The 17,808-nt window shown below is 41.9% G+C and overlaps 11 protein-coding genes across 11 annotated transcripts; all 11 read right to left on the bottom strand.

Annotated features, from left to right (window-relative positions):
* Positions 1-98: 98 nt before the first annotated feature.
* Positions 99-1,094, bottom strand: TM35_000341320 (uncharacterized protein; the record flags this gene model as incomplete). The annotated part of the gene is made up of 1 exon (XM_029029030.1): positions 99-1,094. One exon carries the CDS (start codon positions 1,092-1,094, stop codon positions 99-101), a length of 996 nt encoding a protein of 331 aa, XP_028879586.1.
* Positions 1,095-1,675: 581 nt separating this feature from the next.
* On the bottom strand, positions 1,676-3,055 carry TM35_000341310 (ATPase; the record flags this gene model as incomplete). Its single annotated transcript, XM_029029029.1, has 1 exon — positions 1,676-3,055. One exon carries the CDS (start codon positions 3,053-3,055, stop codon positions 1,676-1,678), a length of 1,380 nt encoding a protein of 459 aa, XP_028879585.1.
* Positions 3,056-3,459: 404 nt separating this feature from the next.
* Positions 3,460-5,712, bottom strand: TM35_000341300 (uncharacterized protein; the record flags this gene model as incomplete). Its single annotated transcript, XM_029029028.1, has 1 exon — positions 3,460-5,712. One exon carries the CDS (start codon positions 5,710-5,712, stop codon positions 3,460-3,462), a length of 2,253 nt encoding a protein of 750 aa, XP_028879584.1.
* A 368-nt stretch (positions 5,713-6,080) lies between these two features.
* Positions 6,081-6,551, bottom strand: TM35_000341290 (uncharacterized protein; the record flags this gene model as incomplete). Its single annotated transcript, XM_029029027.1, has 1 exon — positions 6,081-6,551. The coding sequence occupies one exon, from the start codon at positions 6,549-6,551 to the stop codon at positions 6,081-6,083; it is 471 nt and encodes a 156-aa protein (XP_028879583.1).
* Positions 6,552-6,917: 366 nt separating this feature from the next.
* TM35_000341280 (putative high mobility group (HMG) box domain-containing protein) lies at positions 6,918-8,000 on the bottom strand (the record flags this gene model as incomplete). The annotated part of the gene is made up of 1 exon (XM_029029026.1): positions 6,918-8,000. The coding sequence occupies one exon, from the start codon at positions 7,998-8,000 to the stop codon at positions 6,918-6,920; it is 1,083 nt and encodes a 360-aa protein (XP_028879582.1).
* Positions 8,001-8,333: 333 nt separating this feature from the next.
* On the bottom strand, positions 8,334-9,722 carry TM35_000341270 (amino acid permease aap11ld-like protein; the record flags this gene model as incomplete). The annotated part of the gene is made up of 1 exon (XM_029029025.1): positions 8,334-9,722. The coding sequence occupies one exon, from the start codon at positions 9,720-9,722 to the stop codon at positions 8,334-8,336; it is 1,389 nt and encodes a 462-aa protein (XP_028879581.1).
* Positions 9,723-9,998: 276 nt separating this feature from the next.
* TM35_000341260 (uncharacterized protein) lies at positions 9,999-10,973 on the bottom strand (the record flags this gene model as incomplete). The annotated part of the gene is made up of 1 exon (XM_029029024.1): positions 9,999-10,973. The coding sequence occupies one exon, from the start codon at positions 10,971-10,973 to the stop codon at positions 9,999-10,001; it is 975 nt and encodes a 324-aa protein (XP_028879580.1).
* Positions 10,974-11,726: 753 nt separating this feature from the next.
* TM35_000341250 (uncharacterized protein) lies at positions 11,727-14,312 on the bottom strand (the record flags this gene model as incomplete). The annotated part of the gene is made up of 1 exon (XM_029029023.1): positions 11,727-14,312. One exon carries the CDS (start codon positions 14,310-14,312, stop codon positions 11,727-11,729), a length of 2,586 nt encoding a protein of 861 aa, XP_028879579.1.
* Positions 14,313-14,501: 189 nt separating this feature from the next.
* On the bottom strand, positions 14,502-15,617 carry TM35_000341240 (calphotin-like protein; the record flags this gene model as incomplete). The annotated part of the gene is made up of 1 exon (XM_029029022.1): positions 14,502-15,617. The coding sequence occupies one exon, from the start codon at positions 15,615-15,617 to the stop codon at positions 14,502-14,504; it is 1,116 nt and encodes a 371-aa protein (XP_028879578.1).
* A 211-nt stretch (positions 15,618-15,828) lies between these two features.
* On the bottom strand, positions 15,829-16,317 carry TM35_000341230 (thymocyte nuclear protein 1; the record flags this gene model as incomplete). The annotated part of the gene is made up of 1 exon (XM_029029021.1): positions 15,829-16,317. The coding sequence occupies one exon, from the start codon at positions 16,315-16,317 to the stop codon at positions 15,829-15,831; it is 489 nt and encodes a 162-aa protein (XP_028879577.1).
* A 329-nt stretch (positions 16,318-16,646) lies between these two features.
* Positions 16,647-17,603, bottom strand: TM35_000341220 (uncharacterized protein; the record flags this gene model as incomplete). The annotated part of the gene is made up of 1 exon (XM_029029020.1): positions 16,647-17,603. One exon carries the CDS (start codon positions 17,601-17,603, stop codon positions 16,647-16,649), a length of 957 nt encoding a protein of 318 aa, XP_028879576.1.
* Between the last annotated feature and the right edge of the window lie 205 nt (positions 17,604-17,808).

Raw genomic sequence — 17,808 nt, 5'->3', positions numbered from 1 at the left:
AATAATAATAATAATAATAATAATAATAACCTAAAATAGCGAGGAATAGGTATTTAGAGAAGTGCTATTTTTTAATAGGAGAAATACACACTTACCATCTAAAACGGGGAGCTGATAGAAGAAGGGTCTTCTATTTTTGTAGCAACCTCCTCCCAGTCATGTGACTCAGACTCACACTTGGAGCAACGACAGGTAAAGAGATAATGTTCATACAACTGTTGCTGACGATCAGGGTATGGTAATGATTCGTCAATGTAGCTGATAAGCAACTCTTCTCCAGGTTCAATGTCTCGAAGTGCTTCCACTGTTAAAGTTTCATCATTAACAGAACTGTAGAGAACCTGTAGATTGGGATCACATGAGTGGTTAAAAAGACACCCAATAGTGTATATACCCTGTCCCCGTGAACTGTAGTGTAATTGCTGTGGATCAACACCAGCTTCCTGTACCTGTTCCTCAAAGGCATTCATAGAGGTTAATCCTCCCGGCATGCCCCGCACAATTTCTTTCAAATAATCATAGTTTGATGGCGGACTGCGCTCTTGCCCATTTAGTAGAACTGCCCCAAGCAATTCAGACCACACTGATGGCGTGAAATATCGTCGTTCCTCCCCTGTGAATTGTAGAACCTTGTCTACCAGTTCAATTCCAATTGAGAGGAAATCTTCCGTCACGTTATCAACTTCGCTTGACACAGGTTGGGCACGTAGTTTTTTAAATAGTTCCCAACGCTTACGTAATTGCACCTCTTCGTCCCTACTATCCGTAGAGTCATCAGATAAAAGGTATGAAAAACGAAACATCGACAATGGTGCTTTAATTAGTTGAGAAACTGACCTGTGAGCAATTTCTAGTGGTTTTTTATGTAAACGAATATTAGTTATAATCATACAAAGAAATCGAAAAGCAAGGAAAACGGTGTCGCTGTAGTTAACACCTTTGTGTTCCCAGTTATAGTGAATAAATATATCATACGCACTTTTTTGTACTTCTGTCATTCTACCTTGACATCCAGCAAAGTGAAATCGCGACCAGGCAGCTTCTCGACACCGTACTGAACAAAACACCATTGTGCAACCTTCTTCAGCAAACATACAATTGACTGAACGAGATTGAACATCTAATTTGGCATATGGAAGCTTTGACACCAACGCTTTCTTCCTAGTTACTCGAGCTACACAGCGCCGTGAGCTTTCCAATGATAAAAGGCAATTACCACAAACAGGTATTGGATCTAGCACATCATCCAAGTTCTGTGAGCAACACAACGCTGTTTCCTCATGCACAATATCCCCTTCGCATATTTTTCGCCGAGAGAAGAGTCCTTTTCCCTTCACCGGGTCCGTCTTGATACAATAGCTTGCTCCCTCAATTAACGTCCGATAGTACGATTCATCATAGCTCCAGACAGGTGTAAAAGAATTCGTCTTGACGGACAGTAAAAATAATTAGCAACAAAAAAAAAACTGTGAAAGAAAGAGAAAAATCAATAAGAAAGGAGGGATCACAAAAGGAAACAAGCAAGAAAAAAAAAAAAATGCAAGGAGAAGTATGAAAAACATCTCCGAGGGTTTTCTGGCATTATCACCATTACGATTAGTCCACAAAGGAAACAAAGGAAGAAACCAACAGCAAAGAAAAAACAAAACAAAACAAAACAAAACAAGAAAACTCTTTATTCCAACAACGCTGCCAGATTGTAATCCGATACCAAGAAATGATTATGATCTCTCAACAAGTAGTGCTGGCATCCCATCTCTTTTAGGCGACTGGCGATGCGATCGAAACTAAGCAATTCTTCCGTATTACGAAAGTTGTAGTGTGCAGAATAACCACTACGTTCATCCTCACCTTCGCTATAAAAGAGATCATTACTAAAGGTCACATTACTTGCGCTTTCACTAACTAGACGATCCCATGGTACTTCACTCGTAAAAAGCAGTTTTACATTGTACTGATATAATTCATCAACAAGAATGATGAATTGTTGTGCAGCGTTTTTGCTTACTAGACTAATCTGTGGAACATTGGTAATGATAACAATGTGAAAGGATTTGGCTATACACTGGAAGTCGGGTGGCCCCAGAGGGCCGCAAATGTCTGAGAAGTCAAATAATGCAACACTGCCTCGGCGGAACGGCACCAACAGCTCCCGTCCGTAAAGCCATATAGTTGTATCTCGTATCCAAGTAGAATCACCCATAAATCCTCGCTCCACAAGTTGTAGCAACCGAGTCGCATTCTCCTCTGTGTTGGGAGAAAGGAAAAGAGTACCATGATGACTACTTGACGCACTTTCGCGATAATCTTTTGTGCTGTCGCAGTGAATCACATCGCAGTATTGCCATAAGATGGGTAAAAAACGCTCGAATGCAGTAGAGATAGATGTTAACTCTTGTGGAGGACGATTACTCGTTGTAAACACAATTAATCCTTGTGGAAGTGCTCGAGAAAAAAAACCTGATAGTAATGCGGCGTGCGTAACGTCAAATGTTTGGAATTCATCAAGGCAAAGAATTGGAGACTCTTGTAAAACATCATTTACTACAAGATCAAGCGGAGAGGCGTTTGTTACTCGTGCTACCTCTTCCGCTACGTGAAGCCGCCAAACAATATCAGACATAAAAGAGTGAAGGTGCGATCGCCGCTTTGTAAAACCAGGTGTATCACAGAGTTCAAACAGATCCATTATAAGAGTTTTACCAATACCTACACTTCCCCACATATATATTCCAGTTTTCTTGTCAACACCCACGTTTTCCGGCCAGTTGATCGACACGTCTCGCGTCTTCCGATTGGGGAATGCGTAGCGCCGCACATTGAGGTGTAGACGCTTTACAGCATCTGTCACTGAACGAGCAGCAGAAGATAAAAATGGTGCATGTCCCTTCGTCACAAGTTCACCATTCACTGGGGAATTAATGTAGTTGAGAAGCGGTGTACACGCCTGAGCCATAGCCCGTTGCCCAGGATCATCCTTCAGAGCTCCTTTCTTCACAAGGACATTATACATTTCCGTCACTGTACGCCTACTTGAGACGTGCGCACGCCACATGTTGTGAATGCAGTGAGAGGGCTGCATGGCTTAAGGGGAAGCAACGAATAGTAACAGTTAAAAACAAGAGAGGAGAGAACCTAAAAAAAAAAAAAAACTGCAGGTGTGACTGTATGTGCAGACGTTGGTAAGAATGAGGAAGTAGAACAGCCAGAATAATAATAATAATAATAATAATAATAATAATAATAATAATAATATCAAAAAAAGAATTCACACCAAGAAGAATAGTGTAACCGTGCCTGGGGCGGTAAGTGACATCAAAGAAAGGCCCAAAAGCAAACAAAAAAAGAGATTCAACAACAAGAAGTGCAAGAATAAAGAATAATGTCATAACTGAGTGAAAAAAAAGGTCTCATACGCTTCTTTTTTTCTTTTATTATTATCATTACTATTATTGTTATTCATGCTCCTTCTATTGACTCCTGGCGAAGCTGCTCAAGAATTGCGAGAGACTCTTCAGATAGTTCTCCCCCGCTGATTGCACCCGTGATGTGGTGCAGACACTCCTGCAGACGATCAGCATCTGATTCTCTCTCCTTGACTAGTCGCGCTACCACACTTGCAACTGCTTTCCCTGGGATTTCAATGTAAACGTGAAACTGACTCTGAACAAGAAGACTGCAGAGAGACGAGAAAAGAGACGCGCTTCTTGTCACATCGTTGGTAAAAATTTCACTCTTAACCCGATCTACTAATGCCGCTTTTAACCCTGCAAGCGTCTCCCTCTCAGTTTTTTTATTTGGTGGATGAAAAGAAGAAACAGCAATTTTGCCAGTAGAGCACATTTCTTGCAAGAGAGTTGAAAAGTTTTCCACAGACTTTCCATTTACTGCCTCTACAATAGGCAAAAGTAACTGACGCTGAGTTTCCGGAAAAGTGCGTAATGCCTTCTGGAGCATGGCGATTGTTGGTTGTTGTTGTTGCTGTTGCTGATCCTTTTGCTCCACCGCGAAAATATCAGAAATACGCTCATACAGTTCAGGAACATCTAAGCTTTCATTCAACAAAATATCACGTACCATGGGTAAGGCGCGAGTTGTTAACAAGTGACGATTGATTGCAAGAGAAGCAGTTTCATCCAGTTGTGATGCAGCCCAAGAAACTCCCTTCGCAGCCACTACCATATCAACCCATGCTGCACCTAATGAAGTCTGAAGTTTCGATCGCATACGTTTGAGGTCTACTGATGCATTCTGATCAACAGCAGCTAATAGCTCCTCGTATATTTCCACAGCTAAGTCTTTCCATTGGGAACTGAGCTCCTCAAGAGCGTAACGGTACTGTTCTTCTGATAAACCTGTAACATCTGATATAACGCGCAAAAGTATTTGTTCTTGTTCCTCTCCAAATGCAATGCCGCTCTGTGGTTTTTTTCCTCCTTTTTTACCTCCTTTCTTGAGGGTCTCGGCAAAGGAAGAACGCAATCGCTCCTTCACAATGGACTGAGCTGATTCATGAATAAACACACCACCTTCTAGGACGATGCAGGAAAGAATAATTGGATGCAGTTCGCGTAACCGTTTCAGTAGGATGTCAAAATCCCGCTCCATATCGACCGCAAGCGGTAGGAGTGTGGCCAGGTCAAGCGAGACTGCATCACCCTGCACAAGGTCCTCAAATGCCACCAAATTGGCGAGAAGGCGGTCAGCAACAAAGCAGGCGGAGAGTGCGTGCCCAGCATTGGGATGACTTTCGCTTCGGGTCACTGGAGCCGAATCGTCATCATTATTGTTAGTATTATTCTTATTGTTTGTGGTGGTCTGATTTCTTCGTCCACGCCTCTTCTGCGGTTCTGCGGTTTGCTGTCGTGGGTTGGGGGTTGGATTATACCGTGCGAGAAGAAACTCCCTTGGTTGAGCGATGCCCTGTTGCTGCAGAGTGGCGTACTCGATGTATCCATTGGAGATGTAAACGTTCTCCACCTGCACTGCACGTTCGGCTTCGAAGTATGCTGGGACGTACACGTCGCCGTCAAGACGCCCCGGAAGTTCTTTGGCGACTGCCGCTGCAACGACATCTGCGAGGGGCGCGAAGAGATTGTGGGTGGCGACGACGGCGGGGATGCGGACGGGGCGGGTGGCCGCCATGAGGGCCGCCCGCAGGATGACTTTCTGCGCCCGCACGAACCGCGGGGTGTAGAGCGCCCCTCCCTCCAGTACGGCCCGCAGCCGGCCGGATCCCACCGCCCCCGTGAGGAGCCCGTGGGCAAAGACGGACGTGAACTGGTGGGTCTTGGCAAAGTCGGCAATGGAAAGAAATCCACGTTCCTCAAGCACCTCCGCCGCAGCACGAACCGTGGAGTCTAGATACTCATCCGTAATGAGTTCTCCGCTCTCCATGCGGATGGTGGGTTCCGCAAGAACCTCCGGAAGTACACGCTCAATAAAAGTAAAATGAACGTTTAAACTACTAGGAAGGTCAACAGCGTTCATGCGTCCACCACTAACAATAATCTCATCTACAACTTCACGTCGAAGTTGGTCCCAGGTAAGATATTCTTTACCATCAACAGTGTAGAGGAGATCAACTAGTTTCTTCTTTCGTAAAACGTTGATAATCTCAACAACGTTGCGTTCACCAATTTGGTTTGGGACTTCCTGTCTTTGGATAGCCTGAAACTTTTTAACTAACTCACTAAGCTCTTCGTTGTTCATTTCTTTTTCTTGCAATAATAACTACAAAGTACAAAAATGGTGAAGAATTACAGAAAAAAAAAAAAAAAAACATAAGGGATACAGTGATGGACACTTCCACCAAAACAAAACAAAACAAATAATAATAATAATATGCAAGACATGACCACTGACAGCAGTAATGGCACTGAGAACAAGCTCTTCACAACCCACTTCTTTAAAGCGTTGGAAAAAAAAAAAAAAATTGCGGTCACCCACAGAGACAAAAAAAAGATAATGAAAATATCAAAGAAAGATGTAAAAAAAAAGCTTGTGACCCCCCTCCCGACTCCACCACCACACCTCTGCATACTACAAAAATAGGTGTACGGTTGGGAAAAGGGAGGATATTACCCACTGCAAGATAGGACATGAGAACCTCTAGCAAACACTTGCCCTGTGATTTTGTCTTCAAAAGAATAATCCATGTATACTAAAGCACCGGCATCCTGATTAACGAGACGGGTCACACAATTACACTCGACGTTCTCTGCGACAGCAGCAAGGTAACTAATCTCGAAGCTGACAGACGATAATACCGATTCCGGAGCAGCAGCAGCCAAATGTAGCCGCGTAAAGATATCTGCGAGAGTTGCCAAAGCTCCTCCATGGGTGGACTTAAATCCATTTAAGACACCACGACGGGAAACCCAAGGGAAGCTTAGTACTCCATTTTTTCCCTCAGATATAGAATCAGGATGAAACTCCACCGTATTCATAATGCCACTGCTGTAACCATTTTTCATGCCTAACATCTTGGCAGCCTCCTTCTTTACCTGCGGGAGTATCACAGCTGCAACACGGCGACTCCCCTGCTGCATGTTTTTTTTTTTGTGTGTGTGTGTGTGTTACTTTTTTTTTTCTTTTATTTGTGTGTGGTTCTTGGTTTTTTTTTTTTTTTTGTTTCTCAAATAGTTGAATTGTATCGCTTTAAAAGAAGAGCACCCTCAACTGAAGAAAAAAAAAAGAACAATTGATGGAAATATCGGAGCAAATTCATCTCGCAGATAAACTTTTTTTTTTATATTACCAGGATATCTACACCCGTATATATATGTATATTTCCAAACAATAACTTACACGGAGAAGCAGTGTTTTTGCTTCTCCCCCCATTCCACATTCACCGTCATCATCATCATCATTATTTTCGTTGCCAATCATCATCAATCATCATGGTATCTTTCATGTTACACTTTGGCCCATGAAAAGGTAAGATCACCAACAACATCTTCGTGGGAGAGTGCAAAAGTCTGTGGGTCTTCCAGGTCCACAAAATGTTTTGCTCGTCTTAACGCACGTTGTCTTCCAGCTGGAATTACTTTGCTAGTGTTTTCCATAGCAGTGGAGTCGTTGAAAGGTAAAGAGTTTAAATTATACAGTTTTTGAGTAACCAGGTGATCTCCACAAGTGCGGTGATGCAACATCATAAGTCGCCTTGCCACCTGCTCACCACAGCGCCTACAGGGGTAAATAAAATCCCTCAAAAAACCCACTTCGTCCAATTCAGAATCTTCATCCTTGCTACGTTTTCTCTTCTTAGACGAAGTGTTTAAGTTACGCAAAATTTCAGCATATGAAGAGTAACCCCAGTAATTTGATCCATACGTACAAAGTACTTCTTCTCCTGGAAGAAGGTCACGGCTAGCGACGATGAATACACGTCCAGACAGCATCTCATACTCTCGCATTTCAACGTTGGCAGCAGTGGGTCCATTGTCGTTAATAAACGTTGCAAGTGAGAGATGTTCACCCTTTTCGTTCACACCATCTACGTAAATAGGAGCAGTGCGTAACTTCACAACATAGATACTCTGATCTATCTCTTTTGGGGGTCTATTTAGCACACGTCCTACATACTCACACACCACAGTCCCTTGCGGTAATGCTCTTGATGACCGCAAAAAAAGTCCCAAACCTGCATTTTCTCCTACCAGCGATTTGCGAACCTCAAAAAAACGGTGTTCAGCCTCTCTGGGAATGTATTGTACCAGCGTTTTTTCAGCAACACGCAGAAGTGTCATCCCGAGAGCTTGATACTCCTGCGTCACGAGAAGGTTTCGGCACACAACACGGTTCATGCCTCTTACCACAAAAGCATCATCACTCCACCTTTCTAGGATACCCTCGGCTAGCATCTTTAGACAAATTTCATTCATGTTTTCAGCGGACACTGCGCCCCCCAGTACATCTGAAAGACGCCTAGGGGTAAGAGGAACACGTGCCCGTCGCAGGATTTGCGTCACAATACGCTCCAAAACTTCGCATATCATGCACTACTGCTGGATAAAGAAAAGAAAAAAAAAAAAAAAACGGTAAAAACAATAGCAACAACAACAACAATAACAACAACAACAGCAGCAGCAGCAAGAAGAAAAAATAAAAGGATTTAGAATGGAATACTATCCCCACTATTAATAAATATAAATGACAATAATCACAATCACAATAACAGTAATCAGCACGGTACGAGAGAACTGATAAATATATAAATCTGTAGTTTTATTTATTATTATTATTATTATTATTATTATTATTATTATTATCTTTACTTCATAGGTCACATATTTTTTTTTTTCTTTGCTTATTAATTGCCATAATCTACTTTAGTCACTCTTTAAAATACCAAGCGTATCAACCACAACCACCATGGTTCCCGAGATCGAAAATAATATACCAAGAAAAAGAAAAGTCCAGCTAATACATCTATCAAACATTGATGTAAGATAAGTACCACTCCAGCGCATTTTAAATGCGAATATAGCTGGTAATGTCATTGATAGCGCTGAGCTAAACAATGCACCGAGGAGAGAAACCATTTTTGCCACATCTGGTAAAAAAATAGCACAAAGGGCTCCTGTCACCGCGAGTGAAGTTCCAATTCGTACACGGTACTTTTTCGGAACCTTTGAAGAAGAACCATCAGAGAGGAACATAAAAACTGCAAAACGACAAGGAAACATACAAAATACGAAAGAAATGGCCGCGCTATAACAACAAAATAACTGAGAAATAAACATAAGGTTATCCCGCTGCATATCATAAAGAGCCAATATATTTCCCTGTGACATATGAGGGAATGACATACTTCCAAATATACCCAGAGGGAAGTAAAATGAGGTTGCAATGGTAAGAGCCAAACAGATGCATACAAATATACGTTCACCTGTGCGATCATGAAGATCTTTTATAACACCCATAACATTTGATTGTACTTCGTAAGAAAATACAAATATAGGTGCTGCAAAAAGGTATGGCATCATCATTCTCAATAACGAGAAATTTCGAGTAGATTCATTAAGATGGGTACTTGTTTCTACCACATTATTACTTCCTTCTCGGGGTTCAAGAGGAATGAAAAACCGATACATAATAGAGAAAATAATAAAGCAAGTCAATATATTGCTGACAAATCCCATAGTACGAAGTGATGCAAGACGGGAATTGAATGTTAATGGTGTTATGCAGGCCACAAAGAGGAGAAATGTAACAATACCCGCTGTAGTACCTTGAAACCATGTTGGAAGAAAAGAACCTCTTGTAGCGACAACAGCCATTAAAATATCCTTGATGAAGCTTAAATAAACTACTCCAGCTCCAAAGTTATATGAAAACAAAACGAAACGTGTAAACCACCTTCCTTTTTCCCCAAGAAAAAATCCAGCTACTGATTCATAATCATCCGATGCGGCAGATGCTGATGCGTGTGCAAGGATACGCACGGAGAGAATAGTCATTGTGATGCAGAATGCGATACACGCAATCGCAAACTTGACACCTCCGACGGCGAATGCCATTGGGATTGCGAGCATGGACGGTGTGACGGCTGTGGCGAGCAGACTGAGACAACCGGAGCCGACGCCGTCGCCGGGACAGCAGCCCTCAAGCAGCGATCCCCGCATCTCCTGCACACTTGTTGTTGTGCGGGCATCGTAGTAGAAGATGGAGTCACCCAAGGGCCGCGACTCCGCCTCCGCCGCACCACGCGCGTTCATTAGGCGTGAGGGATCACAAGAATTCGCGTGACTGCAGAAAGATTGTGAAAATTAAAAGTGGAAGAAAAGAGGAAAAAAAAAAAGAGAGAGAGGGAAGAGAAAGGGAGGTGACGGGTGGGGTGGGGGTAGGGAGGGAAGGAAACAGTTAAGGGAGTACCCCACAATGTTAACGGTATTTTAGTACAATAGGGAAACAAAGCAACTATACTATCCTTCATAGACAAAGGATGTAAACACACACACACAAAAAAAAAAAAATGGTGTATACTATGGGTTTTATGCAAAGATTGCTTCACCATGCCGGATACCATTTCGTACCTTTTGAAACTGTTCAAAGTCAAGTTTGCCATCTTGTCCATATTTCTTTACAGCTACGGCTGCTACATTTTTCGGGAGTCCAAGTTCAACCACTATCTTCTCTAGTTCTTCCAGTTCCAGGTAACCGTTACCATTTTTGTCCCAGCGTTGAAAAAGTGCGTGATCTGCCTTGGCCTCATCACTGTCAAGGAACAACAACGGAAGCATCCCTAGTAACAAACCACTCATGATACCGAGTGTACCACCAATATGACCTGCAAAAAACACACGCCTTCCTTTCATCTGACTTTCAGTAAGAACAGGAGTCTTAAAGTTTAGTTTTCTAACCAACTTATCAATTACACCGTGAACTTGCATTCCTAAAACACCTGAAAATATGTTTCCCATTGCCGCACACGCCAATACAGAACAATTAAGATAGTATCCAACTGTATTATCAATTGCATCCCCTGCTAGAATCATTGCGGCATTGTCAAGAAATCCAAAACCCACAAATGGTAAACCAGCTACAAATGCTACCCAGACTAATGTAAGAAATGGCACTGGCACGTCCGTATCATTTGCGGTGGAATTTGAATGTTTTGTATGGTCATCACCGTACCTCCGCCGCAATGCGCTTTCAAACCAGTGGTCAAAATCTTTTGGAGATATCATAAGATCCTTGTCTACATCAGCCCGTTCGATCTCAGAAGCAGCACTCTCTTTACCAAACCACTCCATAGCCCCACCGGCAACTATTAACCGTCGTCTACTCTGTGCATCCATTTTTCCCACAACATCGATAAGAAGCTTCGGATCAGCCTCTAGCATCTTAACAAGTTGTTGGAGTTCTTCTTGATTAAGTGTCATATTCTTCTCACTCGATTGCAACCTCCTAGAAGATTGTATAGTTTCTGCAAAAACTGGCGGAACGAAACGAAGAAATCGCCTCATTTTTCTACGACTCGTTTCAGCCACCCAAAACTACACTTATGAGGGAGTAAAAGGGTTGCTACAGGGTATTAAAAATGAGGCACTTAAAGTCAATGAAGAAGAAGAAGAAGAAGAAGAAGTAGAAAAAAAAAAGTGAGAGGAAAGGCAAAAAAAAAAAATGATATATTATTCTCAAAAATAACAAGATGCAGAGAGGATTTAAAAACAGAAAAGAAAAGTATACATATAAGTATACTTGTATAGTGGTGGTAGTGGTAGTTTTGGAGTGTGTGTGTGTTTGTGTGCAGAGGGGATTAAGTTGTGGTATTAGTCGATTACACAAAGTGACATCACCTCATATTATTTCACAGGATTCTTTATAGCGACTGGATGACCCCAGACCGCGACGCCCACCTCAATACAGGCTGTTAGGTGTTCCACCGCTGTTGTGCTCCCGTCTGATTCGTACATTTTTAGTAATTCTTCTGAGAACACATCCGAAAAATGCTGCATGTAATCATCCCTCGCTCGTTGAATGGATGAACTATCAACAGATCCTGACATAGGCTACAACTCCTGCAATTCTCTAAATAAAAAGTAGAATAAGAAGAAGAAGAAAGTATTCCAAAAAGAAAAAAAGGATAAACAAATCCAGAAATAATTTACAGTTACATCATCAAACCAACCGGTGTAGACAACCCAACCATAACCACAACCCACAAGCAAAAAAGAAAAAAACTAACTTTTAGTTTCTCCTTTTTTTTTTTTTTACTTTCACGTTTCGACAACGACGACGCCCTTCAGAGAAATCGACTTCTCTAGACGGACTTTCAAAAAATTAAAAAACTTCAGACGACTTCGTTTTACTGAAGCACCATGCTTTGTCTGTTCAAGTTCCTTATTATGTTCTCCCCATTGCTGGAAAAGATCAAACATCATCCCAGCATAGGAGGACTTTACCTGCGCCGTGTGTCCAAGGGTGACATGTAAGGGAATTAACTCTGTTGAACTCAGTTGACTCACGTAGCTTTTTCCATTTATTGTAACGGTTACTCCAAAACACAAAGCGGAGCGATCCAGCAGGACATCGTCAAGTGTAACCTCAGCAACACTACCAGGTGTAGGATCAGATGAAGATGTCTCTGCACCTGTAGTGTCATAGAGAAGTGTAACATGGGGAGATAAAGACCTGCACTCAAAGCGTTCCTCAAGAGCTTGAGACCAAACCTCAGTTGGTAGAGGTTTACTAGTATCACAACCGTCAAGAAGCCATCCTCGAATCCAGCGTGTATGGCCTTCAACTTTCCCTGTAAGATGTATTGGAAAAAAACTGAGGGCCCGTTTACACTTTTCCCACCAGCTGAGAGTAGCAATTTCAGGTTCTGTAGCATTCCTAATAACTTCTGCTGCAATGTCAAGTAATTTATTAAAGGGAGTTTCAAGTCGCACAACCATAGTACTAGCCCTTTTGACTCGCTTATAAGATCTCATGAGAAGTGGTGAAGCATCCACGTCAAAAGGACCGATAAGTGAGTCAATAAATAACTTTCGATTATTCTTCAGATTATCTTCTAACTGTCGGTAATCATATATGGAGGCATGACGTTTCTGGTCGTTTTCATAGTACGACAAAATGTTCCGTGCCATTTCAGACACTAAAGAGTTTGATGTATCCAAATGCACACATGGTTCATTTTCCATAGGTTCTACAAAAGCTTTTTTTACTGCGTATAAAGCTGCTTGTGCCTCCGATACATCGTGAATTACATCATGATCTTGTCTCTCTGCAAGTCGTCGCATATGTTCAACGTGATCGCTACATGTAACATAAATTAAGCGAAAACTATCTACTTTTTTAGGCAACATATTACGCCACAGACGCCGAGTCTCTGATCTAGCATTACAAGCATCCATAATAAGTAAACCAGGTCCCTTCTGAAAAAGTGAGAATAAAATCACTCGGTTTATTGCTACAAGCATAGCATGATGCACCATGGATCTCAATTTTCTCTGCTTATGTTTGCTACAAGAGTTATCAATACCCTCTTGTGCTGCAACATCACTAGATATTTGATCCCGATTTAAATTTATGACGTACTGGAAGAGAGAGCAACCTCGCTCTGCCTCTTCAGTCAAAGCACGGGCCAGTGTTGACTTTCCTGATCCAGGAAGACCGCATAGCATTATAACATGAAGGGGTGTATACTGCTTTGCACAAGTTTCACATTCTGTGAATTCTAAAAGTTTTTCAAAGGCTTGTCCAATATTCATCACACTTCCGCGATGTCTTATACTGATTCGTTCCTTGACATAAGCTTCAAACTGTAAATAAATCTTGAAAATACCATGTTCTTCAACAGCACGACGAAAACATTTAAATCCACCAAGGTTTAATGACCAAGCTATGAGAACTTCGTGAAAAAGTTGTAGGGGTGCCGTAGAATCCCCTAACGCAATAGAACGTAAAGACCGTAACACACGGTATTTTACACTTTTTGCTTTTAAGCGAAGAGGAACAATAGTGAAAGGTCCCTCAATTGTTACCAATGGTGCAAGACGTGACGTAGGTATCTCCATAATAAGGACGTATCCTTCAGCAAGAGGTGTCCCATCTGGATCTTTTCCAACCCAACGCTCTCTTTCCCGCAACCAATTATGTAAATTATCCGTGCTCTCTACAGACCAACAAGGCACTACAGACAGACCCCAGGAAAGGACCATAGACTGCATTATCTCAAAGGGTATATTGATCTCCCGCAAATCATTTCGTTTGTGAACTGAGAAAACCAACAAATTATTATTGTATTTTTCTTCCTCCATCACGGGATGATGTGGATCATTCTCTGCAGAAATACACTCACAACTAACTGCAAGTTCCCTCAAAAATAATTCCGATGCCAAGTGTTTCTGTTGCTCAGTATTTAATAAATTATTTAACACACGACGTGCAACATCAACATGTGGTCCCTCCACAACATGCTTTGTTGAAACACCAACAGATTCACCATCAAGTGAAAAAAGCGTAACAGTAAAACCGGCCATTTTCCTTTGAAGCCATACACACCCTAATTTCCAGAATTCCTTATTATCTAGAATATCCATTTCGACATCTTCAATATCAAAAAACTTATTGACACCACGCACTACAACCTCATTAGCACTAACATTGAGGAGTAGTGTACGTGCCCCAGTAGGAAGATGCTTCACATCATCCTGATGAGACTCTTTCACAGAGAAGGAGGTAAATTCACCCGTCTGGAACAATTTTGCCCTCCCACTGTTGGCGTACTCGAGGACATTATCTACCTTTCCATCACTCCATTCCCTCCTGAAAAGAAATCTATCGAAAAGACCTTCCATTCAGGGTGAAATGGCTGAAAAGAAACTACAAATAAATAAATAAATAAATAAAGGTAGAAAGAAAAGAAAGAAATACTTGAGTCTGCCCATGATCTATCATCTTCCCCAAAGAAACCTCGCATAGATATGGCAACTAGGTGAAGAAGGAAAAAAAAAAAAATGATACAAAAGTCTATGCTCTGAATCACTTCACACAATAGTAGGTGGAACGATTTCCTCTGCCTTCAGCTGTATCAGGGTAGCAGTTTTTGCAGTATGTTCCACCTGAGAACGACTGCGATGGGTTTCTCGCTTCATGCGGTTCCCTGGACGTAAACTTTTTATGACCTTCATCACATCATCGCCGAGAATCTCTATTAAGTGCGGGGCAGAATCATCCTGAGAACCGCAATGAAGAAGAAGAACGACACTATCCAAGTGACCTGCGACAGCTGCAAACTGAAGTGGTGTAGCCTTTTGACCAAGGCCCAAAACAAACTTTTCACCACATTTCTTAATACCATAATGTCGACGATTGTACAATACATACCCTTTAGCGTTAATGGCGTCTCTATCGAGATCTTTAATAAAGTCATGAAGGACCTTCACAGATTTTGAGTAGGCTACAGTCCAAATATTTTTTGATGAAAAGACTCCTTCTTCGGAGTAGGAAGGTGTTACTAGTGTTTTCACATCAACGTCATTCCGCAATTCTTCTTCTTGAGAGGAACTCTGAAGGGGCTGCCTAGATGGATTCAAGTGCAGATACGTACTAGCAAGCTTAAGTTGCTCAGAGATATGTTCCAAATTGGTTCTTCTCACCACATCTGTACGTTCACATGTTCCATTCGAGTCAGCAACCTTCCTAGTTTTTCTCGGTGGAGGCACATGATCGTATCGCGCTCCACCAAACACGATATATGGGGGAGGAAGCTGCCGAGGCATTGTAAAAGTAATAGCTCCAAGAGAAACGCGATCTGGAGCAGCAAAAGCAATGGGAATTCCAACACTTCCAAAAGGAACTACACGTTGTTTTTGTTGTTGCGTGGGAAAAGGAGGGTAGACTAATGGTACACTAGAGCAGTTTTGCGAAACATCTACCTCTTCCGTAACTTTAACCACTCGTTCTTCTCCAGTTGAGGAGTCAACAGTCCCAACATTTGCTACTGGCAAGGACACAACTGCAGGAACAGGAACTGGTGCAGGAGCAGGAGCAGGAGCAGGAGCGGGAGTGACATAAGTTGATGGTTCCCTCGGCCAATGCGTGATAGAAGCGGTTGTGAGCGGGACAGGAGGTGGGAGCACTGGGACCACCCAACTGCTCATCGCTTCAACGGCAGCGCAAATAAATGAAAAGAAAAGGGAAAACAAAACGAAAAAAAAAGAAATAAAAAGAACATGGTTAATGGTAATTATGAATCAGGCAAAAAAAAAAAAAAAAACTGGAGTGTGGGAACCAAACTGTGTAAAAAAAATAAATAAAGCCAAACATCCTGCAACCCAAGAAAACACACACAGAGAACAACAACAACATCAATCATCCCTTCCGCCCCAACGACACAATGTGTTCGTATTCACTCTTCGTAACAGGCTGCACGCTCAGTCTCGTCCTTGTGAATAATAACATACTGGAAAGCTTCTTCTCCTCTTTTAACTGCTCTAGTGAAACTAGAGATGAAAATTTCTCCTCAAATTGGACATCAACCATCTCCCATGGATTTTTAGCCTCAGTGGCCTTGGCATCGTAGTACTCTGAAGTGGCGTCCAGAGCTGTATGATCAGGGTAGGCCTTTCTCACTACGGAGGCAAGACCCACAACACCTGGTGGCTTCGCGTTGCTGTGGTAAAACAAAACACGATCCCCAACGTTCATCAATTTCATGTAATTCCGCGCAGCATAATTGCGTACACCATCCCATGGTGATCGTCCACATTCTTTAAGATCATCGATAGAGAACTTGTTTGGCTCGGACTTCATCAACCAGTACTGCACGGCTTCCGATGATCTTACTCTCTTGCGACTCATTGTGAATTGCCTCACCACCTGTGAGTGAGCTGTCAGAGAAGAAAAAAAGAATAATAAAAGGAGAAAAACAAAGCAAATTTCAAAAGAAAAAAAAAGAAAAACAATAAAAGAACAATAAAAGGAGAAAGGGAGAAATGTACATTGAATAGGATAGAGTATACAAACAAGGAAAAAAACAGCAAAATGCATCCACACCACAGGCAGAATGTTCCGATTTTATCGATCCTCCAAGTTTTTTCTCCCTTCTTGCTTCCAAGATCAACAGAATTTTTTTTTTTTTTCTGCACAGTAATCAATGCATGATAGTGAAACAAATAAAAAAATAATATCTACGAACAATACAATTTACTGAGTTCTTCAGTTTCCATTGTAGGTACAAACTTCCGTTCTAAAGGTCGAGCAAAATGAATCGATGAAGAGGACTCAAGTGAAGATTTATCTCGCAATGCCTCAATACGACGAACACGTGAGTCTTCCTGTTGCATTAGAATATTTTTTTTTAACGATACAAGACATATATCCAAATCTTCTGTTGCTGCTGAAAGACCAATGTCGACATGAGCAATAAATTCTTGAAGAGAATTCAAACAACCGAGTGAATTTTGCGCTTCTTCACTGAGTGGAAGCATGATATCCCTCAGTTTGTGGTTAAATCGACGAATAGCGAGTGTAACACCAAAGTCTTGCTGCACATGTTCAACATCTTCTTGTGGCACATTACCAGATCCCCAAAGAAAACGTTGCACTAAGACTAGCGCTTTAAGTTTGCTTTTGGTCTCCCGCAAACGAACGCGGTCTTCTGAGATAGCCTGAGTGAGCTCCTGCAGATGATTCCCTCCACCACTACTAGATACAGCACTAGAAGAATAGACACGCTGTGTGGGATAAAATTGTGCCAATGCCCGAGTAACATTGGTACCGCTGTACTGATGTCTGTACTCTAGTTCCACTTCACATCGCTGGATTTCATGGGCTAAAGTGGCTGCAACCTTTCTCGTATCGCATACAGCCTCCCCTATTTTATCTGCCTCAACTGTTAGACCACCTACAATAAAACTCATGAACTCTACCAAGAACCCAAGAGGTTGGAGAGATTCATGTATGCTAATATCTACACCTCTCACAAGTGATCGAAGTTTTGCTTCTTTCCTCCCCAAAAAATTTATGAGACCGATAGAGGACAAATCTAGTGGTTCCCGGCGTGGGATTGTAGATTGTGTACCCAACAATGTACGCTGTATTTTCTTCACAGTGGTGTACTGCTCACTTGTCACACTTCCAATCATTGGGGAATGAGAAATACCAAACCAAGTGGCACAAAAGAAAAACAAAACAAAGATAAAGGGGGGGGGAGGGGGAAGGGGTACGCCGATGGGAGAAAAAAAGAACTGTGATTAAAGAGAATATATATATATATATGTACCTTCCCTCAAAAAAAGAAAAAAAAAAGAACAAAGAAAACGTGGAAAGAAAGAAAAAAAAAAAAAAAAA

This window comes from Trypanosoma theileri (assembly GCF_002087225.1).
Source record: "Trypanosoma theileri isolate Edinburgh chromosome Unknown TM35_Tth_34_V1, whole genome shotgun sequence".
NCBI lineage: Eukaryota > Euglenozoa > Kinetoplastea > Trypanosomatida > Trypanosomatidae > Trypanosoma > Trypanosoma theileri.
This window is presented reverse-complemented; position numbering and strand designations above follow the sequence as displayed.